Source organism: Fundulus heteroclitus, chromosome 14, assembly GCF_011125445.2.
Source record: "Fundulus heteroclitus isolate FHET01 chromosome 14, MU-UCD_Fhet_4.1, whole genome shotgun sequence".
Classification (NCBI taxonomy): domain Eukaryota; kingdom Metazoa; phylum Chordata; class Actinopteri; order Cyprinodontiformes; family Fundulidae; genus Fundulus; species Fundulus heteroclitus.
The window spans coordinates 14,082,142-14,108,833 of record NC_046374.1 but is presented as its reverse complement, the minus strand read 5'-3'; the positions used below and the strand labels follow the sequence as shown (position 1 = coordinate 14,108,833).

The 26,692-nt window shown below is 40.5% G+C and overlaps 2 protein-coding genes and 1 long non-coding RNA gene across 3 annotated transcripts; 1 reads left to right on the top strand and 2 right to left on the bottom strand.

Moving 5' to 3' along the window:
- The first annotated feature begins 1,437 nt into the window (after positions 1 to 1,437).
- tex261 (testis expressed 261) lies at positions 1,438 to 11,399 on the top strand. The gene is made up of 6 exons (XM_012854448.3): positions 1,438 to 1,629; positions 7,699 to 7,778; positions 7,880 to 8,033; positions 8,203 to 8,270; positions 8,356 to 8,458; positions 9,755 to 11,399. Exons 1-6 carry the CDS (start codon positions 1,560 to 1,562, stop codon positions 9,868 to 9,870), a joined length of 591 nt encoding a protein of 196 aa, XP_012709902.1. The 5' UTR covers positions 1,438 to 1,559; the 3' UTR covers positions 9,871 to 11,399.
- On the bottom strand, positions 5,614 to 7,156 carry LOC118565678. The gene is made up of 4 exons (XR_004932524.1): positions 7,026 to 7,156; positions 6,162 to 6,254; positions 5,960 to 6,052; positions 5,614 to 5,861 (listed from the first exon to the last, which is right to left on the bottom strand). It is a non-coding gene; the product is annotated as an uncharacterized LOC118565678 (long non-coding RNA).
- Positions 11,400 to 13,266: 1,867 nt separating the features above from the next.
- Positions 13,267 to 26,318, bottom strand: si:ch211-1o7.2 (ankyrin repeat domain-containing protein 53). Its single transcript, XM_012854446.3, has 8 exons — positions 26,056 to 26,318; positions 25,822 to 25,955; positions 17,543 to 17,750; positions 17,235 to 17,313; positions 15,691 to 15,890; positions 15,339 to 15,503; positions 15,118 to 15,238; positions 13,267 to 14,290 (listed from the first exon to the last, which is right to left on the bottom strand). Exons 3-8 carry the CDS (start codon positions 17,593 to 17,595, stop codon positions 13,733 to 13,735), a joined length of 1,176 nt encoding a protein of 391 aa, XP_012709900.2. The 5' UTR covers positions 17,596 to 17,750; positions 25,822 to 25,955; positions 26,056 to 26,318; the 3' UTR covers positions 13,267 to 13,732.
- Positions 26,319 to 26,692: the final 374 nt, after the last annotated feature.

Below are 26,692 nucleotides of genomic sequence, written 5' to 3'. Positions count from 1 at the left end.
GTAATATAACTGTGCATGTTAAATCAAGAGGTAAGTGTAGTTAATCACATTATATCCAAGCCTGATTACTGCAGGTAGGCCCTGTTGTAGCTGGTAAAAATAAACCAATAACAAATCTCAATGATCAAGATATAATTTAAATAAAAACCTGTCCGACAACATGAAGTAGGCTAAAATACTTGAAAACCAGCACACTATGCCATCCAGAGAAAGTCAAAAACAGATGAGACACAAAGTCATTGACAACTGTTGGTCTGGAAATGCTCATAAAGCCGTTTGTTGGGCTTTGGGACTCCAGGGAACCACAGTGAGAGCCATTATCCACAGATGGAGAAAACATGGAACACTGGTGAGCCTTCCCAGAAGTGGCTGGACTGACAAATTTACTCCAAGGGAGAATCCAGAAGGTCACAGAACAACCCGGAACAACATGTAAAGCACTTCAGGCTTCAATTAAGCTCAGTGTTCATGACTCCACAATAAGAAGAAGACTCCAAGAGTTGCAAGGCCAAAATCAAGCAAAATGAACACAAAAGCCTGTCACACATTTATCAAAAAACATCTTGGACTATGGACTGACGAGACAAAAGTGGATCTTTTTTATTTAGTTAGTTATTTTTCACATCTGATCTAAAAGTAACTCAGAATTTCAGGGGAAAAAATCCTTATAACAACAGTCACATATGGTGACAGCGTGATTTTCTGGGATTGTGTTGATTCTTCAGGGCTTGGAGGACTTGCCATAATTAATGGAACCATGAATTCTGCTTTTTAGCACAAAATGTTGAAGGAGAATGTCCGACCATCAGCTCTTTACTTTAGGATAAAGCAACAGATTATGCAGCAGGACAATGATCCAAAACACGCCTCTAAATGGCTCAAAAACTGAATAACTATCGAAAGACCCTTACAAGCCATTCGTCCTGGGTCATTCTTGGATGACTCAAAATAGCTCTACTAAGAAAAGTCAAAATTCCTCCACAGTATATTGTAAATCATTGGCTGGTACTGCAAACGTTTGATGGCAGTGGTGACCAAAAAAGGGTAGCACAAACATTTAAGTGTAGCAAAAACAGAAGAATTCGTAAAGGGGCTACTATTTGTTTGCAGCACTGTATCTGATTTGTGCAACCTCTGACATCTCTGTGAGACGACAGAGAACAGTGTGACAGCAGAGCCATCTTGTACTGTAGGATAAATCTTTATGTTATTTAAGTTAATGGTCTTACCTCACTAATTTAACTATAATTAATTACTTTCTAATTGTGTAACCGCCTATGCGGCATGTTATAATTTCGGTCGTGTGCAATCTTGTTCAACATTTCTATTTAAAAGAATGAACAGTTAAAAACGTGACGAACTTGCAATTTCCACTCCCGCCACAGGTGGCGCTGTAGAAAGAACGTCGCTGTCTTCCCGTCGAACAACACCCGTCTTCCCTGCACTCGTCAGCTGCCACTGAAAACACAGCGGAAGGAGCTCTGAACAACGCTAGCAGCCAGCTAGCTCATTCCAGTCCTTATTCTCGTAACTGTGTGTGTTGCAGCATATGCAGAGAGATGTGGTTTATTTATTTACTGAGCTGGCTGTCGCTGGTCGTCCAGGTGTCCTTCGTCACTCTCGCGATAGGTAAGCTGAAGCTGACAATGCCCTGCGCCTCAGATTAGCTCGGTAATGCTAACGCAGTGAACAGGTGAAGCCGCTTAGGTGGACGTCAGTGGAGTCCCAGCGAACACGTCCACTGTTTCATTTTCACATTACTGGGCCGGTTTCCTCCCGCTTTGGCTACGGTGTGAATTTGTTGAGGACAGGCCAGCGAGCTGCCGTTTTGGCTCCTGTTTCCTTTGGTCTTTAGCAAATCGAGTGTCGTTATCTCTAGGACAAACTCCTACGATAAGACTGTACCGAAGTTACAACAGCTTGGTGACGCTGGGTGTTAGCTGTGCTGCTAGTTTCTCTGCACCAGTGTGAGTTTGTTTTCATGAGGAAACAAAAGTTCAAATCAATGCTGAATCGAGAATGCGTTTTACTCTGAACTAACATGTCTTTAGGCTCAGTCCAGCTCGCAGGTGTCACTCAGGCGTCTTTATTTTCTAATGTAACAAAGAAAATAATGTAGTACCTTTTTAAAAAAAGGTACTACACACACTGAGAGATAAATAATTTAGTACTAATTATTATTTAAAACGGAATAAAAATCCAGGTGCGATTTTTGGTTGACTGTTTATTTTTAGAAGAAAAAAAACTATGATATGAGATTTGCACATGGCCAAGTTTGTTGTTTTTCTGTTGCTCTATCTAGTTTTTCCTCTGGGATTCATGAAATTATTTGTATCGAGTTCAAAACTGTTGCTTAAAGAGCAGCTGGTCTGAAAAGTCAGGAATATCAAACACCTACAGTATAAACCATATTAAGTACATGATGGTAGACATTTAGACTATTGCTACATCACGTTACTAGGTGGTTGAGGATTTGAACGCAAACTAAATGAAATATGAACAAAGTTACATGAAATTTGTCATAGAAATCCACTGAGCGCCACATCATCATTTTTATGTTTGAGAAATACAAGGAGATGAAAGTAAACCACTTTAGGTACTCAAAATTCACTAATTTCTCTTCTTAATTTGGTTAATTTCTCCAATAGCTTGAATGCATTTCTGTCAATAACTGTGTGAGTAACATCTTCCAGTTGTTAGTTTATTCATAAAACCTTTACTCTATATTGTGTTACTTTTGTTGATTAAAATATATTTTGTTTCAACATAACAAAAGGAGTAGTTTGGAGGTAAGAGAATAGGTACTATACTGATTTATATACCCAATGCACAGTTTAGTGTGAAAATGCGATTGAACAAAAATGGAAAAATAAGAAATACATGTATGTAGGGTATATTCCTCTCCTGTGATAGGTTTAATATATATTCCCTGACAACAAAAATGCTTGACTCAGAAGGATTAGTCCTGTTCAAAGTTTAAAGACGTGTTTCGACTGTGAGGAAACGAGTTGTGAAGGAGATGCTGAGGCACAAGTCTGAACTTTAAATATTTTTATTTGGGTTGTTGGGGTTTTTATTGATTAATGCATTGGAATGGGAACTTTGCATAACATTAACATTCAGCATGAATGTGGTTTGGAAACGAACACACAGAAATACTGTCATGTAATTTAAAATGAACAGAAAATGTGTCTGGCAGAGGAGGAGAGGACCGAAATGAAATGAAGGGGATATTCAGCCAATGAGTGTTTAGCATCTTCCCGCTACGAAGCGCCATCTTTAGGAGAGAGTGCATCTTAAAAGTCTTTCCTCCTTGCGGTTTTTTGGGGTACACCACTGCCCGCTTTTGTCTGACTTGGTCCTGGTTCCTCTAATGGAAACACAGGGGTGAGAAAAAAACGACTCCATTTAGCTAGCAGAGTTCCTGTAAGGGTTCCTGCAGTGGAAATGGGCCTTTATTATTTAGTACGCATGTAGACCAGTGATGGGAATTAGACACTGACAATTAGACAATGAGGGAAAAGTTATTATTTTGATAAGAATTGTGATTTGATGTGATAAACATTTAAATGATAATGTTTCAAAACCTTTAAAGTTGATCGTATGGTCTGAATGTTCCCTTTACTGTCTAAACAGCACAGCACCAATAAATGTCCAAAGATTAGGAACATGTGATTGAAAGCAAATTTTATGTCCCCTTTAGCGCAGAGATTAACCTGTTTAGTAATAAGTTTGAGAGGAATATCTGTGCTTGTAAGCGTCTGATTGGATTTGGCGACACGTTTTTAGACAGTTTTTCTTGGCGTTTGTTATCACAAGAAATGGCACAAACAATTGTGTCACGATAGTAATTCTAGATTATCTAATGTGACTGAAAAGATTGGATCTGGATGAGCTGATTTCTGTCTTATACAGAGCCGGCCCGAGCCTCTTGGGGGCCCTAAGCAGAATTTGATTTGGGGGCCCCCCTCCCACCATGCAGAATCACCTATACTAGCACATTACTGACACAAATGTCACACTATAATGTTATAGAGCATATTATAAATGAATACACTACGGTAATGTATTAATACAAAATAAATAAATAAACAATACTTACAATACTTTCTTTTATTAAACCTTTTGAATACAAACATTAAATAAATTATTTGCAAAATGTGCATTAAATGTGCAATATTTTAAATAAACCAAAATAAACAAACAATAATATAGTCAAAAATAGAATGTTACAAAAACAGATACTTAAATAAGGAAAGCAAACATAAGAATAGCAAGGGTTCAACAATGAATTGTACAGCAATGCCTCAAAATCGTTCCTTCCTAGCTTTTCTGGATGCAGTCACTGATGACATCATTGTATGGTAGTGCTTGGCCAACTTTGTTATTAATACTAATGACTGCAAGTCCACTTAGTCTTTCCTGGGCCATTGATGATCTCAAATATGATTTTATTAATTTGAGCTTGGAAAAGCTCCTCTCTGCTGAGGCAACTGTCACAGGCAGAGTGCAGGCTATCCTGAGAGCTACACAAAGATTTGGGTAAAGCTCAAACATCTCATTTTGTGAGAGATATGTGAGAAGCTCAAAGGCAGTCTTCATAGTTTGAAGTTCAGGAAGACTCTCTATCTCTAATGCCAGTGCGCTACCATCAATATCAGCCTCCTCTCCACAAGAGAGTTTTTCCACAAGAAGCTCACATTGACTTTTTGATCAAGCTCCCTAAAATTGAACAGCACCCCAAAGTTATCTTTAACCTCACTTAAAGATGTAAATCTATCCTCCAATGACTGAATGCTACAATCCACTATAGCATTAAAAAAATGACACTTCAAGCCTTTTGAAGTGTCATTTTTTTCGTCATAATGTTCAATTCCTCAAGCCTGTTAAGGATTAGATTAGACAAACCCAGGCAAGTGGATTCTGGAGCTATCAGAAATCCTAAAAAGTGCTCTTTTATTTCTGGTGTTGTGCCCAGAGTGACTGTGCGCACCACAACAGACATTTGTTCATGGTGACTAACATCAGGTGTACAGTGTAAAATTATTGAATAATATTTGCAGTCCTTGATTTCTGCCACCATTACCTCAATTATTTTGTCACTGACACACTATCAGCTCATTCTGGATAGTCTTACCCAGGTACGTGTTGTGCTGCATTCCACAATCCAATTCGTCTGATGTGATCTTTTAACACCGTGTCAAATTTTGCCATCAGTTCCACCTCTTTAAGGAAGTTCCCATTGTTGGCCTGATGCAAAGTATCAACTGACCCCCTGAGTGCAAGATTTCTCTCTGCCAAAGATTGAATGATACTAATCAAACGGATGAGAACATCTTTCCAACGATTTCTTTCTGCATCCAAAAGGGCCATTTCTGTTGCATCAATAGTCTTCTGCTTAGAAAGACGGAGGGCAAAGTCTTTCCACTTCACCATATTATTGCAATGATCTTGACTATTTTCATGCTGTTTCAGCAAAGCACCTACATTTACCCAATCACGCAGTCCCTCTGTTGACAGCTTTGTGGACTTTCTTGAGAATAATTTGCAACAGAAGCAGTAAACTGCATCACTTTTCTTTGAATAAATTAGCCAGCTTCGCTTGATTTTTTCCCCATTAACTAATTGTCTGTATGTATAGTGGTAGTGAAAGCTTCGTCCATCTGATTTCTTGGGGAATGTAGAGGTGTCACTGATTAGATCTGGCCCTCTTCTTACCAGTTCAGTCCTTTCTAAGTCTGAGAGGAATGCTGACCATTCAACTGGGTCAATTGGAGGAGCTGTTGATCTATCTTGGTAGCTGGAGCTTGTTGAGGCAGTGGATGGTAAATCTATAGCAGTGGGTGCAGATGTAGAAGGACCTGTAGGGACATTAGATTTAATAAAAAAGAATAAAATAACATAGCAGAAAATTTTATTGTAAAGCCAACACAAAACAAAAACTTTTAGATTAACAGACCTGTCATGCCGGCTGATTTTGAAATCAACGCATCGGTGAATGTAGGTGCTTGTAACTGCTCCTCGCTTTTAATCGCTTGTGCAGCGGATGAACCTGCAATGATAAAACAAACAAACAAAAAATAAAGAAATAAATAAAAAGCTAAATGTTTCATGTCATATTAACAGGCTATGTAACCATTTGCCATCAAGAAAACCCTCACCTGCTGCATCATCAGCTGTGGAGGCACTGACACTAGATGAAACATTAGGGGAAGGTAAAGTTGGTTGTTCTCCAAAGTACTTCAACAGTGTTCCTGGGGGAAAAAACATTGAATAGTGCATACTTTATTGAGTAGAATGAGTTTATTTTCCCATCTTGCACCACAAGAAACTCCACACCTAACAATTCATATTAATTGGCAAATGAGGCATAATTGCCATATGGGGAAAACTTAACATGGTGATCTACTGCAGCCTAAATACGAGGAAAGCACTGCGTCATCACTCACCACCATATTAATAAAACTGCAGTCTATATTCATTTTTGGTGTATTTTCTAATAAAGATAAATACCATCTCCCACCAAAGATCTTAGAGCAGAGAGGCTCTCTGCACGTGCTTTGTCTATGAAGGTAGTAGATTCACTTCAACACAAACAGCAATGCTAGCCTAGCTAAGCTGGCATCTGTGTTTTCTCCAACTTAAACCGATATCTATCCATCCATCCATCATCTTCCGCCGGGGTCGGGTCGCGGGAGTTGCAGCTTCGATAGTGAAGCCCAGACGTCCCTCTCCTCTGGGGGAATCCCAAGCAGGCGTTCCCAGGCCAGGCCAGCCGAGAAACATAGTCTCCCTCGCCGATATGTACCAATACATGAAATACACACCTACCTAGATAAATGTATATTAATAACGGATAATATTTCACTGTTAATGGTGGGGATTTCGCTCTGGTGATGGATGGCTGATAAATATCACGACATGAGTTATGACGACGAGCTAGCTGTTACCTTCAGTGACGTGAGTGCAAATTGTGCTGCTGCTGCACAAAATATATCGGTCCGTAAATAATCATGCAAACATACCTTTATCTTGCTCTTTTTTCTCTTCCTCTTTCGTTTTCTTTTTTCTGCACCAGAGGGATACATCCTTTTTTGTGACATGGCTTAGACTTTCCTATTAACGTGACGTGCGCGCCAGCGTGAATTGTCAATGCACGCGCGCGTACCGCGAGCCGCGAGCCGCCAGCGCCATCACGGCTGCCGTCGCGAAGTGAATGCACATGAGCAGTTGAATCAGAATTTTTTTTCTTGAAATGTTCATTTATAAATTGATATTCATTCATTTATATCACTTGTTTAAGTTATTTAATTGTAAAAAAAAAAAAAAAAAAAAAAAAAAAAAAAAAAAATTGACCAGGGCCTGGTCAATCGTTTTTGGGGCCCCCCTGCTTGGGGCCCCCTGGCCACCAGGGGGCCCTAAGCGGCTGCTTAGTTCGCTTATGCCTCGGGCCGGCCCTGGTCTTATAGGATTCAATATGAATGCCCAGCCCATTAAGAAGTGCTGGTAAATGCTGTCTGATGCATCTACGGGTCATCCTCTGTGTTGTTGACCGTCGCTCGGTGTTTTGACCGTTGGGACGCTCCAGAAAGTGCCTGAAAGATCCCTGTTTTAGATGTGCTAGCTCCTAGCGAATCAAACGCACATCTAAAGTGTTTTGCAACATATTAAAGTTATTTACCTTTCATCCCTCACCAGCGGCTGGCCTCTACTACTTGGCTGAACTAATAGAAGAGTACACAGTGGCCACAAGTCGAATAATAAAGTACATGATCCTGGTGAGTATATGGGTACAGGATGACGCACATGTTGTTGTAAAATGTACATTGGAGTTCACGTGTATGCAAGCTGGAGTCTCATTGTGTGTGAATGTGTCCAGTTCTCAACAGGCGTGCTGGTAGGTCTCTATCTTTTTGAAGGTTTCCCTCTGTTGATGGTGGGATTCGGCCTCTTTACAAACCTGGTGTATTTCGGCCTCCTGCGAACCTTCCCCTACATATTGCTGAGCTCCCCGAACTTCATCCTCTCCTGCGGTGAGCCCCACGCACACTTCAGATTTTATTACGTGTGTTTATGGGATTCAAGAAGTATACTATACAATACAAACATGTATAGTAAAACAATACAGTCAGTGTTATAGCTTGATTTGTCACTTCCGGTCCTGTTTTACTTTGTTCAACATCATTTATTTTTGTCTTGCAGTGTTAGTGGTGGTGAACCATTACATGGCCTTCCAGTACTTTGCACAAGAGTATTACCCATTTTCAGAGGTATTGCACCTTTTTGTTACAGCTCTGAAAGCTGGAAATGAGTTTCTATTCCAACTTTGCACCGTTTGTTCCTGACTGGTCTCAGGTGCTGTCGTACTTCACCATCTGCCTGTGGGTCATCCCGTTTGCCTTCTTTGTGTCACTATCAGCGGGAGAAAATGTACTTCCATCCACCATGCAGCAAGGAGGTGAGAAATGTCCAGATACGCTTTGATAGCTTAGAGCGTGGGTGTTTAAAGTGTAACATGAGGGGCCTTCACTTGAGACGTAACCAGGAGAGAGGCTTGCCTTTTATATTTAGCTTTTATTGGACTTCTATTCACTAACATTCCTACAATATTTGTCCTGGAAAGAGGAATGTGTTTTTAGGGCTTTATTAGAGATCCATCGACCAGTGGTTTGTGGGCAAAATTCACTGGTTGATAAAAAGTAGATTTATGTCATTTTCAAACTCGTTACGTAAAGCAACAGGCTTGAGCTTAGCTATTGTTGTTCATACACTGAATGTTACATTAATGAGGCTCATACTGGGCAAAAATTAAGACTGCACGATATGGCTTAAAAATAAACGCTCCAATTTTAATGTACCAAATCCAATTATTCTATTAAAAACAAATATAAATTATTTGTAAAATGTTGCTTTTGTTTCAATCATCCCGTCTGTGAGTTCCCTTGAATTCAAAATGCAACTAAATATAAGCTGTGAAACATGCTTGTAAAAAGAGACAGCAGCCCTGCCACCGTAGAAGATATAACACAAAATGTTTGCTGCTGGTGGTTTTATACAATAAGCTAGTTTTGAATATGCAGCTAAGAACGAGCTTCACTTGTGTAACTCCAAACTAACTCAATACTAAATGAATAAAATAAAGTGCCTTGTCTTAGGGCAATATAAGTTTCATCTTCAGAATATTTTGACAACATATTTTCGTAAAAAATATGATCAACATTGCATGCTACACTGCAAAAAACAGACTCAACTAAACTAAAAATACATTAAAATTTTCTTGAAATTAGTGTATTTGTCCTTGATTTGAGCAGGTAAATAAGACAATCTGCCAATGGAATGAGATTTTTGCACTTAAAATAGGAACAATTCTTCTCCATCAACTTATTTTAAGTGCATTATATCTGATTATCTTATTTTAAGGGGAAAATTACTCTCTCCATTGGCAGATAATCTTATTTACCTGCTCAAATCAAGGACAAATACTCTTATTTCAAGAAAATGTTACTTATTTTTAGTTCTGTTTTTGCAGTGTATTACCAAAACAAGTTCTCAAAATCCCGATTTTTTCCAAAAAATTAAATCCTCATGAACTGCAAATTCAAAATACTTGATAAAATTGAGCCCTAGACCGTTTCTGTTGCAGATAACCTTTACATCCGCTCTTGACTTTTTTAGGTGTGTAATGTACAGTTTACTTCAGATGACGTTTGCCTTTTGACACGTTTTGTTTTATTCTTTCCTGCTCTTTTTCCAGACGATGTGGTGTCTAACTATTTCACCAAAGGCAAGCGGGGCAAGAGGTCTGGGATCCTCCTGGTGTTCTCTTTCCTCAAGGAGGCAGTACTGCCCAGCCGACAGAAAATGTACTGAAGGGCTCGGACTCAGGGTGCAGCCTCGGGGGGCAGAAAAAGTGTTGAGAAGTTGGACAAAAAGCGGTAAAGCACGAAGGACAGCGGAGGTGTTCTGTGGATTGGACTAAAGCGAAGGGGCGGCCAAAACGAGGGGAGAACGCACAAAAAGGACGGACCAATGAACAGATTGGGCGGTTGAGTTTACAAAGGCCATGTTCATCTTTGGGTTTCTTGTGACCGCCCTCAGCACCTACTGGAGACCTCCTTTATGGGGATCTTGACTGTAGCGCAGTGATTTTTGTATCATCACAACATTTTTAAGCTTTAGTAATAAGGCATGTCTGAGAAGGATATAAAACAACTGACAAACTAAACATGTTGGCATGGATGGATGGATAAATCATATTTGGATTTCCTCTTAACGATTTCTTCCTCTGTCATTTTTGTGTTTTGTCTGATTTTAAGTTTTAATGGTAGCATAAAAGCCAGGTGGGAGGGGAGTAATTTTCCATTGAGTAAGATAGATTAGCTGGTGCCAAAGTATGAAAAGAGATCTTCTTAGAAAACAAAACATTTTAACATCTGTCAATCACTTTTAAGGATTACTTTATAGAACTGATTAGATAACTCTAATTTAACTGTAGCTTCAAGGCGTCTCTTTCCTTTTGGATCAAATAAACTGAATGTTGGTCTTGTGCTCTATAAGGAAGGGTATAAAGAAGTGGACTTTTCTTACTCACCACTCATCCATTCGTGCCCATAATGAGGACATTGCATACCAACTGTGGGTCCATATGCAGCCACAGTGGGGTTAATTGTACCTGTTTTGGCGACATTTCTTGCCTAAAGTCCATCAGTTTCTACCCACAGAACATGAACCAATCTTTACCTACTTTTAACATTGGTATTGCAACAGGAACCCATTATTACCCACCGACTATATAGTTGTACCCACTTTAGGACTTTTTGTTCCGACCGTATGCCAATTTATGCCCGCTTTGGACATTTAATACCCATCATGAGTCCATTCAACCCCGCAATGTTTTGTAGTTTGTACCAGCTCTGATGAGCGAGGATTTAAAGCTATTTTCTAAAATCTGTTTATTTTCTGCCTCACGGTATTGCTGTTATGTGACTAATAAGCCTTATCTACTGGTGGAAGGCTGCTTATAGTTATATTAGGATAATCAGCCATCATAATATCTAATAGCAGGGATCAGAACCTCCATCAATGACACATCTAGAGCCTCTAAATTGCATTTCTTCATGAATATAAACTGACACACAGCGACCAAGTCCATTAATGTGAGATGGTTTGTTAACGGGGCCCAAAGTGGAAGTAGGTCCGGATGAAATGAGAACCCGGTACAAACTGACCCAGAGCCGTCTACATCTGGTCACATAGCTTACAATTTCGGTAGGATTTGCTTTAGTGCGTTCGCTACTCGTCGGCACTGACGAGTGGCTACCTGTCTGTCTTAATGTTGGATTGTTCCTGAACAGCTTTTTTTGTAAATGTATCTAAGATTAAATTTCAGCTTAAAAAAATTTTAAAAACTACTTAAGATGAAACCTGTGAAATTATTATTTTTTTTGTAGGGCCGCTGATGCCCAGGGACAAAAGCTGCAAACTGGTTTTATTAAAAGGCGCAATCTAGCAGCTGAAACAGTTTTTACACAGTATGATTTTACATAGGTTGGTATGTGCACAGCTGTGAAATAAAAGATTTTCTGAAACAGTTTGTGAATTTAACTGTTGATGCTGGAAGAGGAGACAAGGGGAAGAAAAGCATTGGGATTATTGTCTCCAGTTGAACTGGACTGTTTGGAGAACGGGAGAACGTTACTCCAGTCCCACGTGACCGGATCACGGGGCCGGCGCCAGGTTCAAAGTGGTTAAAGTAAAGGAAAAAGACAAAAACCATGAACGCACGCGCTCCAGAACGCCAGACACCTGCAGCTGACAGGCCGTGAGTCGTGGTCTGGATTCGCATGCTGGTCAGACGCCCTCGCCTGGATCCTGGCTCATGTCCCCGGGGCAGAGCGGTGAAGGTGCATTCATCTGACAGGTGAGCCGGTTCACTGAGGTTTTCTCACCTTTCACTCACCTTTGTGCCAGCCCCGCGTTTGTTGGGGGTAGCAGCTGGAGTGCGTGACAGGTTTGAGTTTGTCACTTTTGCCACATATTTGTTAAACTTCGCGATACGCAGTGGCTCTGAAAAGTCTGCACGCCTCGGTTCAAATTCCAACTTTTGGTGACCGTGACAAATCATTTCAAAGATTTTTTTCCACCTTATTGTGACAGGTATCCATTTCAATTCAACTAAACACAGAAATCTATTGTTTTTCTTTCTTTTTTTTCTTTTTTTTTAAAGCTGCAATTGGTTGTGTGTAAACCCTTAAAGAATAAAAGAGTGTCGTATCAGCGTCCCACTTGCTGACATGGCATCATTTGGCCTTTATCTTAGTAAAGTTCTCTGTCAGATTCTAAAGATGGTTCACCACCATCCTGAGGTGAACCCACAGATTTACCTCTAGACTGGCTAGTTCATACCAGAAAGTTTACTTTTCCCCCCCCTCAAGAACACATTCTTTTCTTGATTTCGGTGTGTAGTCACCCAGCGAAGCAGAAAAAAAAAAATCAAACCCCGCTTTAGCTTTCATGCAGACAGCTGAAGATTTTGAGTGAGGATCTTCATAATTTCATCCACTTCAACAGAAGACCCATTTCCATCTTGAAGGAAAGTAACAGTGCTGGCTTCTGTGACACACTTGCAGACCGTCACACATTGTCTATCAGGGTTTGGGGGAGATTTTTAGTCAAGCTTGGATGTTTTCCTTGGGAAAAAGGGTGACTGTCCTGCAACCCTAATTTCTCCTTATTTCAGACATGGTGAAAACAGGAGAAATGAGCAGAGCACAGCCAGTACTTGTTGGAAATTGCTGCAGCTTTAGCGTTACTATTGACCTCTGGACAGCAAACAGGCTTAAATCGGAGGCAACCAGACTTTGTTCTTTCTGAAAACGTTTCAACATCTATCCAGGAGTCTTTGTCAATTCTGGTGACTTGTACTTGAGTAACCTCTTGGCTCTTAAACCTTGGCCTCTTGGATCCCTGACCAGCTCCCCTCTTGTCTTTTGACCAGTTTTACAAAAATCGTCCAGTTTTTGATCACTTTCATGGTGCGTGTATGTAGGTCTATATTCATTTTTACACTTCTAATCTTATAAAATAATATTTTTGATGCTTGGAAAGCAAGCTAAATGATGCAGATGGCAAGAACATGCAAATAGAACAGCTGAATTTTATTTCAGGTTTATCAGATTCATAAAAGTTGGCAAAAGTTTGGACTTGTATTTTTTTAATAATAAAAGTTTGGACTTTAAACAGTGTGTACACTACTATAGCAGTAAAATAAAGTTAAGATGCGCTCTTTAGTAAAACCCATAACATTATTGCCCATATAAACCATTTATATTCCAGATGTGCACATAAGGCAGAGTAAAGGTCCTCAGGGTCACATTTTTTTTATAGTACCAGGATGTGAGTGCAAGAGAAAATGAGATCTGGCAAATTATGTTTATTTAGCGATGTACAATGTCTACTTACTCAATGTATAAAAGACACTTTGTCAGGTCTTATTTTTCATGCCAGTTGGGAACAAATAATTGTTTTGAGGGTTTTAATGTAAGGGACTTGTCCACCACAGTCAATCTGATACTTGATCATATTTGTCTTTTTCAGGAAGGATGTGGACACTGTAAAGTAAGGAGGTTGTTATTATAGCAGAAAAATATAGTTTTAAAGCTTCAGGGTTTTTCTTCATAGAGGTTTTATAAATGCTTTTAATCGTCATTTTATTGCCTGGAAATGAGTAGGCTCAGTAGTGTCCCTGCTCCAGGAACTCAGCCAGGTGCATGGCCACCTCTGTCCAGGGAGAGGTGCTCCTTCCTTGAGGGATCCCTCGGTGCTGGAGTTCCTCGACGTTCTGCGGCTCGAAGCCCCGTGGCGTGGCGATCCGAGAGGGGAAAGCTCTGGGGAACAGCACTCTTTCAACCACTTCTAGGGGCACTTTAGGGGCAGGGTTTGGCGCTCTGTCCCATTTGGTGACATACTGAAGCCTCTGGCTGCTGCTGTCCTTCCACACGATAACACTCTTCCTGAGGTCTGGCTCTATAGGGAGTTTCTCTGGCTGGAGGCCAACGAAGACGGTCCACGGACTGCTGGATGAGGCGGCCAGTTGCGCGGTGGTGGAGGTGCCCTCGTTTTTTTGAGGGGCTTGTGGCGGGCCCTTGGTAGGTTCAGGCTTACAGCTGGTCTGCTCTGGTAAGACACACTGATTGTGGTATTTGGACACCAGGGCTCTGGGGGAGTACTCCTTCAAAAGGGGCAAGCCTTTCGCCTTTGCCCACTCTTTCATCTTCTCATCGATAAGGGTCTGTCAGAATGGAGAAATAGCTTAGAATGATCGCTTGCATAAACAGTGCCTTGCAAAGAAAGAGCAGATACCAGACTTGTGACGGCCCTGCCCACCTCTCCTAGAGCTGTAATGTTACACTTTCATTAAAAAGTTGTTCTTTAATTTTTTTGGATAGTATATTTTCAAAGGATTTCGTCTGATAGAACTGTTTCTTTGTAGCTTTGGAATCACCTACTAAGCCTGCTAGTAAGTGACTCACCCCGCCCTCTATCTTTTCTGGTAGTTTTTCCTCGTTTTAATTCTATGATCCATTTTCTCATCAACTCTTACTTGCTTTGATGTAGAAAAGTATTCCAACAGCATGATGCTGCTGTCAACAAATTAGTTCAATTGTAATGTTTGGTATCATTTTACCAGAGCATGTTCTTCCACATATTCCCCCTACATGGTTTACACAAATTGAACGTTTTATGGGTTTCTTCTTGCCACTCTTCCATAATCTCCACACTTGTGAAATGCACCATTCATAGTTGTCCTATCTCCAGATTCTCCCACCAGAGCGGGGAATCTCTGCGTCTCATCCAGAGTTGCATTGGGCCTCTTGCCTGCTTCTCTGATTAGGGCGGATATCATTCCTCTCCAGAGTTTTGCACTACTATATAAATATATTATTAAATAATAATATATTTAAGTTTGTGCTTGTAAAGTGACTAAACATGGGAATGTTTAGCAGGGTGTGAATACTTTTGCAAGGCTCTGTAGAAAATTCAAAGTATTGGAATCTAGAAACTGAAGCCAGAGCTGTTGTTAAAGATAAATTATTCGAAGTATATAGTATGGCTCACCTTTTTGTCCAGGTTATTCTGCTTGACCATATTGATTAGATCTCTGTACAAAACTTGAGTCAACTTTATCTCCTCCATTTCTTTCTTCTTTTCAGCATGCCACACACTGTGCTTCAAATACCTGAACACGCAAGAAGGCTTTTTAAAAATAAAATTCATCTAATTTAAAAGTGTTTAAGGTGCTTTCAGTTTGTTGTTACGCCTTCACTTGTGCTGGATACCTTGCTATTTTCCTGTGGCACCAGATGTAGGCCATGTCCAGAGGTGTGAGTCCCAGGCTGTCCTGTGCCAAAATATCTGCTCCGGCCATCACAAGGGTTTCCGAGCAGTCAAAGAGGCCATTGGAGACGGCAAAGTGCAGCGGGGTTTGCCCTGAATCTGTGGTGCTAATTAGGAACAAAAGAAAAATCTTTTTAAAATCCTTACTTTGCTGGTATAAATATCACTTACAGAGTAGCTTTAAGTGACTCTTAATCCATAGTTGTCTGGATTTTGTTATCCTGTTGGGTTAGAATATGCAGCTGTCTGAGTTAAAGACCAACATACAGATATTTCTGGAAGAAAGGCCCCTACGTGTTGACATTAGCTCCATGCTCCAGCAGATATCGGAGGCAGGCGTAGGAGTTGGAGGAGCTCTGTGAGGACAGGACCATGTGCAGGGGCCGGCGACCCTCAGGATCACTGCTGTTGATCCAAGACGGGCTGGACTCTAGGAGCACCTGGACAGTAGCCAGTTCACCGTAAAGGCAGGCTGCATGGAGGGCGGCCAGTCCCTGGTGGGCAAAGAAGAAAACGTCTTCTGTTTTAGCATCCTACTTTTATAAATGAGAGGTCATTGATTCTCGAAAGGGTAAAAAAATTATATGAATTGATGAAAAAAAAATCACACTAATCAATGTAATAATGGACAGATGTATGGATGGATGCAAAAATAAATGGTTAAACGCATCGACAGGGGGATGGATAGATTAATTGAGGGGTGAACAGAAAGACAGACGGGTACAGTAGATGAATGGATAGACCAGGAGCTCTTTGGAGGAAATAAAGTCTGGAACTAGAAATATTTTTCATCCTGTAATATTTATTTATCCAACTCTAAAAATTAACCTAACTTCCAAACGTTTCCAGACTTCTCACAGGAAGCTACATGTAGAAACTGAGAAATGCTTTTTGCATATAGTAGCCTACTGTAGGCCAGTAATTATGTGCCAGCTATTATCTTTCTTGTAAAAAAAAAAAAAAAAAAAAAAAAAAAAAAACTAACAAAACTAAAGCCCTTTGAAACAATGGCCATACTTCTTTATTGAAATGAAGTGAGCATGATGCCCGTTTCCCCCACTGAGCTATATAATACACTGGAGTGCTGATTTTGCCGAAAAACTGAAGTCACTGGCCGCCATCTTGCTCCTCCCTACTCTCACAGAATCCCATAGGATTTGGTTGCTACAACAAGCAGGTTTCTGGTTGTGTGAAAACGTTTCACAGGTAATTCTACAGTCAGTGGATGTACTAACACTATCAACTACTAGGAAATTAGGTGCTGAAATATTTTACATGTTATTCATATTAAATGTATATATATGTATATATAAGTATGTGTATATGTATATATGTATATATATGTATACACATATGTAAATATATGTTTTTGTATATTGTTATTTATATATTTATAAATGTTAAACATATATATTTAAATGAATAAAATGCTAAATATTTCAGCACATGACTTTCTCAGTACTTGATATTTTTTAGAACATAACATAAAAGTATATGGCATTTGACATTTTAAAAGTCTTAAGCCCCCCCTGAACATGAGAAAATCCTCGTTATTCGATGCTGTAGCGCACATATTCCCTAGTTACTGGGGGGAAATAGGGAGTACCAATATGGCGGCTGGTGGCTTCAAAGCGACTCGTTCAAACAGACGGTAATTAGCACTCCAGTGTATTATATAGCTCAGTGGTTTCCCCCCAGTCTGAACTTGGGTAAAGTTAGAAAGATATTCACAGATTCGGCTTCTCCGGATCAATAACTCATCGGCGGATGATTTATTCTGAAAAGCCGAATCTGTGAATATCTTTCTAACTTTACCCAAGTCCAGTCTGAACCCTCACCTCCTCCGGCGTCTCTGAACTCGCAGCACCAACATCTGGCAACGCTGGCCCACCAGGTGGAGCTTTGGCGGAAACTTTTCTGCAAGACCAAACCACAGTGAAACTGTTGGTACAACTTTTTAAGTGCAACAAGTTTGAGAGGGGATGAACTCCATGACCAGATAGCACCTTTACGTAACGTCATATGTTTTCCGTCGCTACGTAACAGACCAACGTTCAGACATTAACGCGTGGAAAACGTTCAGACTTCGCACGTGAAAGCGCAGAGCTGAATACCCCAAAAATACTAAAATGTTAAAGTAGTTTACCTGCTTTTACTACGTCCGCGGCTTCGCTTCCTGCCTTTGTTGGTGCGCTCCATGGTTACCACGGAAACGTGTCACCATGACGGCGACACCTGACAACGTCAACCCGCCCCACTTCAACAAGAACCAACCCGAGTGTCAACCTCTCTGGGAATTCGTGTTAAAGGGACAAGCCAGGGCATCGCTGCAGTAATCCCAATGGATTTCTTTCCTGGGGAAAAAAAAGTTAAAATAAATAAATAGGTATAAAAACTATATCACGCATGTTAAGGATAGATTACTGTGCACTTCTCCACGGAACACCAATCGAGCAGACAAAAACTGTAGCCAGGATCCTAACTCAAACTCTACAAAATCATGTCTCCATCATCCGTCCGGACCACGCTGCACACCATGGGCGGCAGGGCCTTAACACTATAAGTAAGAACTGAAAACGTTCTTTTTAAAAAAAAGAAAAAAAAAAAAAAAAAGAAAGAAAACCATATATTTTTTTTTTATCACTTCTTTTAGTACTTTTTTTTTAAATCCTGTGGTACTTTGACATTTTAAAATGTGAAGTCCATTACAAATATGGTAAGTTAGTATTATTGACAAAGACATAAGTAAAATCAATATGCAATAAGTCAACCAATTAACCAACACACAAGATCGCCTTCCCAGTCATGTCGTCATAGCAACCACAATAAAATTGTCCAATACGAACATGAATTGTCAAATTATGCAGGCTTTCGATTTCCCTCTTACATAAATTGGAGATCAATTTAGCACCTTTAAGTCGCTCAGCTAACGATTCATCGGTAACAATTAAGTCAGTTCCACAGATCTATTTAGTTAATTTCCCTTTGGAATAAGTAAAGCATTTTGAATTGAATTGCATAAAAACAATAAGTGATGTCACGTTTTTGTGGTAACCTATATCAACTGCCTTCTCTTAAACTGAGGAATGTTAATATATTGTGGCGCTGTGTTCTTTCGAAGCATGAAGTTGCGCTACTGTATTACAATATTACAAGATTTGGAGTCATCCTCCTGGGCATGGACAATCCATGATTTTAGCTCCGGATCAGCCTCCCATTCCTTTCTGCGCATGTTTTAGTATTTCCCCCACTTTGGTATGATGCTGTCTCTCAACGTCAAGTCAAAGCTCAACAGTAAAGGCCTTCAGGCTGCCTCAGCGTAGCTTAGTTGAACTCTTAACCCCATTTGGTTTGGGTTAGTTTACAATTGATATTAACCAACATCATTTTAAAGTGACGCTTGATTAACCCGTAACTATAATTGATTGACCACGTCAAGGTCGACAGATTCTCTACATTTCAAAATAAATTATCTAATGATATGAGAGCAAATACAAAAGATTTAATTGAAAAGTGTACGTTTTTACTTCTCTGCCACCCAATAAAAATATGCTTTGTATGTTAAACTCTAAGCCTGGCTTAATAGCCCGTGAAGACCAAGGAACAAAGCAGACAGGTCATGGATAAACCTTTGGACCAGTTCAAAGCATCATGTTGCCCTGCTTTAAAGCGCTCCAAAGCTTTACCCTTGCATTGGGCATCTCATGGAGCACTCTTCAGTATATAATCCACAAATGGCAAGAGTATGAGCTACCACAACATGATTTTCCAACTGAACTGACAGGTCAGGCAAGCAGATGTATTAATCAAACAAGCAGCCAAGCGGACCATGGTAACTCAGGGACATGGAATCCCTACTTAGAGTTGATGGAAAGATTGATGGCTTGACATGCAATCCTGGGCAGTCTAGGAGGGAAACCTTTTAGAGGCAGCAAGACTTAAGGGGGACACATTGTGCAAAATCCAATTTTTTTTAGCCCTCAAATACATTTTGTTGTGTACCTGGAATGCAGAAAAGGTGTACTAGGAAGGCAGATAATTTCAATGGAGTCTGTCCAGGTGCTGCGTAGATGTTTTCATGTTCTTTTAGGGTTACATTTTTCAAGCCGCTCAGTTTTACATGTTCACTTTTAAATTTTTTCGAACAGTTACATCACCATATTTGCTGCGGAGCTTCTAAACAAGGTCAAGGTCATTTTTACTTCTTTGGGTGATTTTGTAGTCCAAGCTAAAGGATGTGGAAGCTACAAGTGGATAAGTCATCAGTTGTTCATTACACCTTCTCGCAACATACTACAAAAATGAAAGGGGTAAGGTGGAACGCTCTGCAACTTGGAGGGGATAGGAAGTATCTCCTTTAGATTTAAAGGGACAGTGCCAAATGGGTCACTCTCAGACACACCTCACAAAAGGTGTAAAAAGGAGGAACGGGAGTAAATTAACGAGAATATTAGACCAAAGTGTTATAGTTCCACTTCTGTAGATTCCACAACTGAATGATTTCATTGCAAAAAGGAAGAACTGGAAAGCTTAATATCTCCCCTTTAAAACTGGGGCTGAGGTTAGTTTTCCAGCTGGACAACGTCCGTAAACACACAGCCAGAGGTAGAATGGAGTTGTTTAGACCAATGCATATTCATGAGCTGGAAAGGCCCAGTCAAAGTCAAGTTGAAATTGAAAATCTGGGGAAAAACTTGAAAACCAATATTCACAAATGCACGGCATCCAATTTGAACACGCTTGAGCTATTTTGCAAAAGATGCTCAAAAAATGTAAGCTAACTGAGACATACACGCACAAAAAAACGTAGTTATTTTCTGTAGCAGACGTGTATGTGTTGTGTGTGTGTGTGTGTTTTTTTATGTGTACAATTTCTATTTGTAAAAAAAAAAATGTTCCTTCCCCTTTACATTATTCACTACTTTGTGTTGATCTGTCACATAAATTACCATTAAAACTGAATAAAGCTGGTGACTGTAATGGGAAAAATGTTCAAGGCATGTGAATACTTCTGCAAGGCACTGTGTAATAAAACTGAAAATGGTTGGGGATGCTACCCACAGTGGCGCAGTGGGTAGCACTGCTGCCTTGCAGCAACAAGGTCCTGGGTCTTTCTGCATGGAGTTTGCATGTTCTCCCTGTGCATGTGTGGGTTCTCTCCGGGTACTCCAGCTTCCTCTCACAGTGCAAAACATGACTGTTAGGTCAATTGGCCTCTCTAAATTGTCCATAGGTGTGAGTGTGTGCGTGAATGGAACCACACATGTCATATGATACTTGCTGGCTTGCCAGAGATAAAGGAAGATGATGCAGAAATGGATATGTTCTGCCTTCATCGCCTCTGTCCCACAGTCAGGCTACATCCTGATGTGCTCGTATTGAAGATGCGTCAGAATTGCCCGCTTGCTCTTGGCCTTAAGGAAAACAGATCAATCCTGCCAATTCCGCGGAGACGTCAGAAGGATCAGAAAGACTGCACACCGCATGTGAGCCTGATGTGTTGTGGGCCGGTCGTATTCTCCACTGGGCAAAGCGGTCGATTCTCTCAGCAGGCAGTAGGCCACCTTGTTTGTAGCTATTGACCGTTTGGCCCATCAGTGAACTGGACGTGCTGGACTGCACCTTGGTTGGAGAAAAAAAATGTCTGGACAGTTACGCTGTGGTAAAAATTTTGAGTTTTGAAACTGTTTTGCCCTCTGTCTGTCCTTCTAGTTTTTATAACTTAACTGTATAATGGAATAAGAACATATCTGAAATTTAAAATTACTTTATTTATTATTTTACTTGTTTCTTAAAGTTGTTTTTAAAGTCTTTTTTGTTGCTTCTTGTTTCCAATACTTTCCTCTACATTATTAAAATCCAGAAAATCAATAAAGAAGGAATCAGATCAATTGGACCAGAGTATTATCAACAGTAATTAACAATCAAATCAACTTATTAATATAGCACCAATTTAGAATACATGTCATCTCAAGGCATATTACAGTCAGTTCAATCAAATCAGACAGGTTGGCCAAAAGGTTTCTATCTAAGGAAACCCAGCAGATTGCAATAAGTCATTGACTTTGCAGCAATAACTCTCCTACAGAGCATGCATGTAGCGACAGTGGAGAGGAAAACAGCTCTTTAACAGGAAGAAACCTTCAGCAGAACCAGGCTCAGTGTGAACATCATCTGCCACAACAATAAACCCATTGTCATAATTTATTACTTTTAAAGCTTCACACTTTGGAAAACATAGAATTTCTAAATTAGTGTTGAATATCATTTCTGTTGTGATGAACACACACTTTCTTAACTTTTCTCTTCTTATGGCATCAGCAGATCCCCACCGCTTTCCATAGGCTTTCTTTAACATTTTATTTTGTTTAAGAAATGCTTCCTATTTCCTGTTAGAAACAAACTTCTTGGTTAATTAGAATGGATTCTTGATCTAAATCTTCCAGGGGTATGAATAAGTTTTGCTCTGTCACGACATGACAACTTAAGAGGCACTTTCAAAAATATTTTTCTGAGAAAATGCATTAAAAATGTCAAGCAATCTTTTGTCAAAGTATTATAAAATTAAAACATTTAAATAAATGGAAATAAGTACATAAATTGCCTACTTGCAAATTACCAATAAATAATATGAGATGTATGATTTTGAAATGTTTCTATATCCTCTGACATGTTAAGTCAGAGGATATACGATTACGATTTTGCAATAGACAAAGCAAATAAAAAAATCTTTGTTCCTATCTTTGATGTTTTCTTTCTGACTACTGGAATTAAGCTACGATGTTGAAGAAACAGAATAAACCAATAAAGAGAACAGGAAAAAATGGCTTTGCTTTTAGTGATTATCCTTGAAAAGAGCCAAAACCTCAGGCAGATCCTGGAAATAACAGTCGGAAAGTTTCAGCTATCAATGTCACAACTTCTCTCCCTAAAGTTTGTTATAAAACTCCCATGGATCACTCACCGCTTTTGCGCCTTTTTTTTTTTTTTTCCAGAGAGAGAGCTTTCAGCTACATTTAACAAGTTAGTAAACTTAATAATTCATGACACAGTCATCACGTATCACTTTAAATTTTCACTTTAAGCTCTCAAGACCTTTAATCAATGTCCCCACTCCCTGTAGCTGGCCTAAAACTCATATTTGATTCAGTTGTTGAATAAGCGACCTCGCCTTTCACTCCCTATCATTCTCTGGGTCCAGTGCGGGGTCAAGGACGGGCCATGAACCCGTGGCTTCCTGCTACGAGCTGTTGTCCCCCCGGGGCCTTCGCCTTTGTTGCTACCAGGCCTTGTAGCTTGATGACGCAGACATGCGTGTGCAGCGAGAGGGAGCACAAGAGGCACTTGTGTTTATGCGTGGCCCCCGCGATGTGTACGAAACCCTCGTGCGTGCGTGCCAGAGTATGTCACTTAATGATACAGCGAGAGGGGAGCGCAGCCCCGCTGTGACCTAAGATACTTCCCTTAACCTCGGTCACGTCTCATGAGGGGAGCCGCGGACTCCTTGATGCAGAGCTCTTACTTGTTTGACTTTCAGCGCAAGTCCCTGGATGAAGACCGGTCAGCGTGACTTCTTCCTCTCCTGACAGTGTGCGTGTGTTTGACTGTCAACTTGAATAGTGTCCGTCCCTTATGTGGAGACTCATCCCCTAAAATGCTAATTTCTTCTAAAGTTTACAGGACATTTCACTCTTACAAATTTTAATTACACCCCTCTGTTGTTTTTAATCCCACATTGTGCTTAAAAAAAAACACAGTGAAGCCTGCATATCTGTGCAGAGCCTACATGCATTAACTACCAGTCATCCAGCTGATGCAATGCTGATTAGCTACTGGCTATTCAGAGTGGCTTAAACCTGCTTAGGAAGAGGGTGGAAAAGAGATCATATCCCTGAAGCAAGCTTTCTTATTGGTCCATTCACTCACACACCGTCTCTTTTTATTGGCTTTATAAATGAGGTCCTGCTCTGCAAAACAAGCAATAGGCCAACGACCGGTACACAGAGCGGGATTGAAATTATGATTAACCCGTTTAAAATCATCTTAGGTCTTCAACCTATGTTACTATGTTTATTTCTCTGAATGCTTTGGGTGCATTTTGGCAGTTTTAATTGTGAATTCAAGATATAAACTGAAATTTATTTAACATTTTGGATATAATAATAAAAATAGCAGCATTTACATATGGGTCCCATATGAATTGAATCCCAAAAAGAGTCATACCCTGGCAGATTTAAAATTGTGTTCATTCAACCAAGAAGTTTGTTTCTGTTAGAAAATCTGACTAATCTCTTAAAAGATATTAATGTAATCTAAAATGAGTTTAAATTAAATAAATTCTGTTTTATTCGCATTTTATTAAGTTATTTTTACCCTTCTCAATAAGCAATAAAAAATCGTTATTGGTGTGACAGCAACCAAAAACTTTCCTCAACCATCTTTTGTCCACTGTTAGAGAATTTATCTTTGGAGATAAACTCCCAAGTCTTTGAGGTTGGAAGGCCTTTTTGATACTCTGGCTGGGAGCCACTTCAAGATGTTAACATTAGCTTCAGCTAGAAGAAACATCATGGTCAAATTAAAGGTTTACTTTAAAACTAAATCTGGTAGAGTTGTGAATAAAATCGGTCTTAACTTTATAGGCTGGCAAGAACTGATGCATTTAAGCATGTGTCTGCGGTGCAGACAACCTAACAGAGCTAAAACTGAGTATCAGAACAGCGAAGAAGCCCAAAACGCCTTGAACTGGATGGCAGATGACCTTTAGCAGTAGAAATTCACATCGCCACACGCCCGTCACTCTGGTCCAATGGAAACGGGAAACTGAGGCAACAATTAACAGAAATATACCAAAATTCGATTACAATAGATTAAAAAGATTGGTTTCAGGGTCAGAAATTTGCGTAAGCAGCATAAAAGCATAATTTCATCGGGCCTTGCATCAAGGCGGTGGTAGTGTTATAGTATGTGGAGTATTTATTCGACTATGAACCCTTTACTCTCACCAATAAAATATCTTCCCTCCGGAGCCTACCTGAGTATTATTGCTGACCACATCCACCCCTTCATGATCACAGGGTATCCATCTTTTGGTGGCAGTTTGCAGCAGGTTAACGCACCAGATCACCAAAATCACCAACACCAAATGATTTTAAACTGGTTTATCAAACACAACTGGTTCATTGTAATCCAACTGCCTCCATGGTAACTAGATCTCAATCCAATGCAGACCATTTGGGATGTGTACGAACCGGAGAGTCGCACCACAGGTGTGCGGCCGACAAATCTGCAGCGGCTGTGTGACGCTCTCATCATGGAATCAAATCTCGGGAGTGTTTCTGATACCTTGTTGAATCCCTTTCAGTAACGGCCAATCAAAGCAAGCCGTATCTAATAAAAGGACTGCTGAATGTACACGTGTTGCTTGGTTGGAACTGGTTTTCTTAGCGTATCCATTTAGGACCCAGCTAAGACAGGTTAGGTCCATCCCACATCAGCGAAACCCTTATGGGGCCCGCATACAGATGCTGGCAGGTACTTTGGGCGAGCAAACTATTGGTCTGGATTAGTGTAGGTCTAGATGTAAAATCTGCAGCTGTGTCTGAAGTCTTTATAGAAAAAAAAAAGGCTTTGAAAATGTGACGATTTCCAAGATTTTATGTTTTAAGAGCAAAGCGACAAGAAAAAAAAAAGAGAGGTAGAGTTAGTAGAGGGAAGTGAAGATGAGTGCTACTGTACATTCCTGAGTAAACACACACCTTGATATTGCTTCATAATTGATGCGCCACCTTACAAGGACCTGTGCCCCCGGAGCCTCAGAGCTACTGCTTCTGTAAGTGCGCTCATGTCCTCACTTTCCTCCCTCCATGTCCTCCCTCACTCCTTACCCCTCCCCTTCCCTTTTTTTATCCCCTGCCTTATTCTATCCTCCCACTCCACGCTTTTGCTCCTCCTCTGCCTCTTTTCCTCCTCCTCCTCCTCCTCCTCTTCTTCCTCATCTCTCTCACTGCCTCATGCTTGGCCAGGCGGCAGCGCACTAATGCACCATGGCACATTCTGCAGCTCCAAGTCACAATGCGACTCGGCTTTACGCAGTGACCGAACGGCGACCTCCCTCAGCATCGCTGCGCACAGGCGCTGTGCTGTAGCAGAGCCTGTTCAGGGAGAGGATGGGAGCTGCGAGCGAGGGAGTGCAGGGTCAGGAGAGGAGAGGGAAAGGAGGCAGGGACCTGACACTCGCAGTAATCAGATCAAACGACAGCTAGATGAATAATTAGTAACAGTTAAAGGGCAAATCTGTCACATCCGCATCAAGAAGATGCCTTTTGTGCAACACATGACCTGCTCGGGTCAAACTAGAGGGTATAAATGCTCATAAAAAAACAGTCTCCACCTCTGGAACATGTATATTATTTAAGGACTTACTGAAGCTGTTGGTTTGACCTCTTTCCATTTGTTTATTCCCCCGAGGTTTAAAAGGACATCCTGTTGTCACGCTTCCCGGTGATCTTCACATTTTTCCACATCCGTGGGACACCTTGTTCTCAGTCCTCGCAGCTCTGCAGAAATGACCAGAGGGAAGGAGAGGGAGATAAAAGGACTGTGATAGTGAGAAAAAGAGAAGATGGTGAGGAAAGGAGAGGAAAGAAAGATAAGTACATCATTTGTGGTTGTGCAGAGGGAGAGGAGAAGCTCCGGCTTCGCTGTGGCAAAGCTGGCTGTTGGTTGAAATTGTGGCGCTGATTCCCCCCCGTCTAATCTGGCACTGATTGCACCAAGTTCTGCTTCAAAGCAACCCGTGTTCTCTTTAAATCTGCACTTTAATCTTTAACCTGAATGAAAATGGGCATTACCTTGCTTTCTTCATTTAACATTTGGAGTTTAAAAACCAGATTTGACCTTCTAGTCAACTGTTTCTTTTACTCTTACCCTTAACTATATCAGAAAACAGCGCTTATACTTTAACTGCTTGGCATGAACTCACACTCTAGTTGTGTGTAAAGTTGCAAAGATCAGCCACCTAACAGCCTCCATTACTCGGGTCAAATTTCCATCCACTGAAGCCAGAGTCGGTCAACAGCACTTTAGCAGCAGCAGTGATCTCTGCACTGCACCTGAGCAGGCGCTCAAAGGAGGCACACAAACATCTTCCAACACCTGTTTACAGCAGTGCTTCACCTCTGTGCTAGGCGCTGTGCAGATATATTCACATTTACTAAACCTTTCCACATTTTTCTCATGTTACAATCACAAACTTTAATGAAATAATTGTGATTTTACTTGATAGGCCAACACA